This window comes from Benincasa hispida, chromosome 4, assembly GCF_027475165.1.
Source record: "Benincasa hispida cultivar pf3 chromosome 4, pf3_genome.v1.1, whole genome shotgun sequence".
NCBI classification, from domain to species: Eukaryota; Viridiplantae; Streptophyta; class Magnoliopsida; order Cucurbitales; family Cucurbitaceae; genus Benincasa; species Benincasa hispida.
Genome location: NC_143481.1, coordinates 39,292,794 through 39,296,096, shown reverse-complemented (window position 1 = coordinate 39,296,096; position 3,303 = coordinate 39,292,794). Strand labels below are relative to the sequence as shown.

At 33.1% G+C, this 3,303-nt stretch overlaps 1 protein-coding gene across 1 annotated transcript; it reads right to left on the bottom strand.

Moving 5' to 3' along the window:
- Window positions 1–324: 324 nt before the first annotated feature.
- On the bottom strand, window positions 325–2,646 carry LOC120075129 (uncharacterized). The gene is made up of 2 exons (XM_039028304.2): window positions 2,294–2,646; window positions 325–745 (listed from the first exon to the last, which is right to left on the bottom strand). Exons 1-2 carry the CDS (start codon window positions 2,530–2,532, stop codon window positions 538–540), a joined length of 447 nt encoding a protein of 148 aa, XP_038884232.1. The 5' UTR covers window positions 2,533–2,646; the 3' UTR covers window positions 325–537.
- Window positions 2,647–3,303: the final 657 nt, after the last annotated feature.

The following is a 3,303-nucleotide window of genomic DNA, read 5'->3' as shown; positions in this document are numbered from 1 at the left end:
AACTATACGAAGTGATTTTAAAATGATGAAAATTATCCATTATTTTTTAAACCACTCTGTTTGGCTTTACCACATTAAACATAAATTTTCATTCAACAAAATTTTATTTTTTGGATTTGAATAATTAAAGACAGTTTTTACAGAAGTTTTGAAAATGACAAAAATAATTTTATCCATTTCAAAATCACTTCCCAACATGCCAAAGATATCGTTTTCTCCTCCTTATAACATGTTAGATTTAAATCACAGCTACGTGAAAATGGGTAAAATAACTGGTAAATCATGAAGATGATCCAAACTCTAGGATAGAAAAGCATTCACAAATTTCTAAAACTACTCACATTCTCATTCCTTTTCTTTTTTTTCCTTATTTTCTTTCTTTTTGGGATAAGCCTGCTTTCCTGGTGATTACAGAACACGATATAACAGAGAGTAATGGGGGAGGAGAAAGGACCAAATCTAATTTTTGTGAATATAATTCGGGGAATTTATAACATAAGAAAAGTTTAGTATATCTCTCATTCTACTATCAGGTTTTCACATGGACAATGGAAGTAGCATCCTTCTTTTCTTCTTCCTAGCCAATCTCACTTGCTTTGTAACTTTCATGCAAAGAAGCAACAACATCGTGATGCATACTAAAATAAAAGCCAACTGCATATGCCGAAAGTATAAAGAAACTGCCGAAAACACCAAGAAGGATAGAATTATGAGTTCCCATATTACAAAAATCACTACATCCACCCTGCATCCAAAACCAACAGAATCAAAATCCACATCAGAAGTGATATCATATTGAATACCTTCACAAACAGATAATTCATACATAAACCAGAGTCAGAATCTAATTCATATTCTTGCTAACAGAATAAACTGTACGATAAAGAATGTGTTACAGACATTCCCTCCTCCATCCGTCGTTTAGTGAGAAAGGCCGTTTTTTATGGACTGGTGGGATATGCTTTGTTATGGGATCTTTGGGGTGAGAGAAATAACAAAGTTCTTAGGGGTGTGGAGAGGGACCCTGGTGGGGATTGGTTCTCAGTAACGTTTCATGTTTCTCTTTGGGATTCAACTTCAAAGATCTTTTGTAATAACTCTTTAGGCAACATTTTACTTAGTTGGTCCCCTTTCTTTAGTGGGTTTTTGTGGGCTTCCTTATTTCCTTTTTCTTATATGCCCTCGTATTCTTCCATTTTCTTCCAAATGAATGCAGTTGTTTCCATCAAAATAATGTGTTACGAACAGTAGCAGAAAGTCAAGTGTGCTAATATCTATTTGGATATATTGTTCGTAAAATGAAAAGATGTATCGATTGGCATAAGTGAAAATTCTCAATCAATAATGAACTAGATCAAAGCAGAAAGAATGCAAATTAAGTTCCAAGCACCCATCATACATACTCTTGCACTTCCAACTTCCAATTTTATGCACTGACATGACATTCTTTTGAACCTCTAAAACAAACAAATGACATCGATCTAATCTAACGTCGTGCTAAGAAAATACAAGTGTTCTTTTCCCAATTTACACTAGATAAACTAACGATTACAAACAAGAAAACGTATTCTCAAGATCGTGTTATTTGACATTAGAACTTCACTCACAAGAGATACAAAATTGGAAAGATAAAACATAAATACATGTGGCATTCTTTTTCTTTTGAAGAACATAAGTCCTGATTGAAGAATCTGATAAACTTAGGTGCAATTTCCAGAATATTTTCCTTAGTGCAGTGCAATTAGCAATCGAGGTATGATAAAAATACAGAACTCTATCAACTGAAACTCATAATCTTAATTATTTCCACCATCATAAGCATCTTTCAATATCCAGTTACATAACATAAGAAAAGGATTTGACGCTAAGCTGGAAAGCACAAAAAATTTCCCAAGCTACAGCTAAAGGGAATCACGATCATGCTCAAGAAAAACGCAATGACTTGCATAAAAGAACTTCAGTTGAACGGCAAAGCAAAAATCTTGAAACCCAGAGGATGACATGATGCATCCAGACATTTGTTTATGAGAATTCCATTCCAAGTACCAAAGAAATCAACATTTAGAAAACGATCTCAACAGATTTCAAAGTTTAATGACCTAAAACAAACAGAATAGATTCACAGAAATTGGGGATATAATCTAAGAACATGTACAATGATCCGAATCCAGTAATTGAGCATATAAAGAACATAAAGGCATCGACCACAACCGACCCAATTGAAAAGAAAAGACAAGGAACGCCCTAAAATGAAAATCTGAAGAATCAATATAAGAAAGAAGAAGAAAGATACCTGGAGGACGTAATATTAGAGGTAGAAGAGAAGAAGGAGACGGAAGCCCACTCGTGCTTGGATCGAATCTGGTATTCTCTCAACTGCTCAACCAGATTCGATCGAGTAATCATGGCTGAACCCCGAGACTTTCTTTTCTTTGCCTCAAGGGAGGAAGGGCGAGGATGGAGAATGGAGGATTTAACACAGCGACAAACGAATCGAACAAGGAATTGAGAAATGGAATTGAGAGAGAGCATGAGCGATCAATTCGCAGTGGTTCAGGTTGAGGGCGTTTGTTGCCCTGCGTGGACCTTCTCTTACTACTTCCCCCACCCCTGCCCTTCTTCTTCTCCTCCTCCAAATTCCATTATTCCCCTTTTTCAAATTTGGACTCTGCCAATTGTGTAATGGACCTTTCTTCTGCTTTGGGTTCTCATTTCCTTTGGTCTTCCATCAGGCCCATGCCCACCATCATCGCCATGCAAATGCTTCCACACATTTTTAGGGTTTGTTGCAAAACTAAAATGACTTAAAACTCACAAATTTAGGCTATGTTTGCTGCATAATTCTGATTCTATTTTCTGTTTTCAGATTTATTGATTTCAGCAAACATAAACATGTGCTTTGAATTTTGTTTCTAATACATGTTTTTTAATTCTCCTCTAAATTTTGAAAATAATATTTTTATTTTTTTCATTGTGTCCATGTTTTGAATTTTAAATTTTAAAATGGAGAATTATATTAAATGAAGATAAAATAATATGTTAGATTATAAACTTAATTTATTTTTTTTAAAAATATAATATGTATTATGTAATGTATTTATATAATAATAATAATTATATAATTTTTTTTAACATAAATCAATATTCATAAATAAATAAAAATAGTTTATTGTCAACTAAATATTAGTAGGCATTGAGCAACTACAATTAATTTTATGATTTATAAATATATAATATCAAATACATTTTAAATAATTATTTAGATTCGAATCCATTTTCTAAATTTGCTACCAAACTCATATT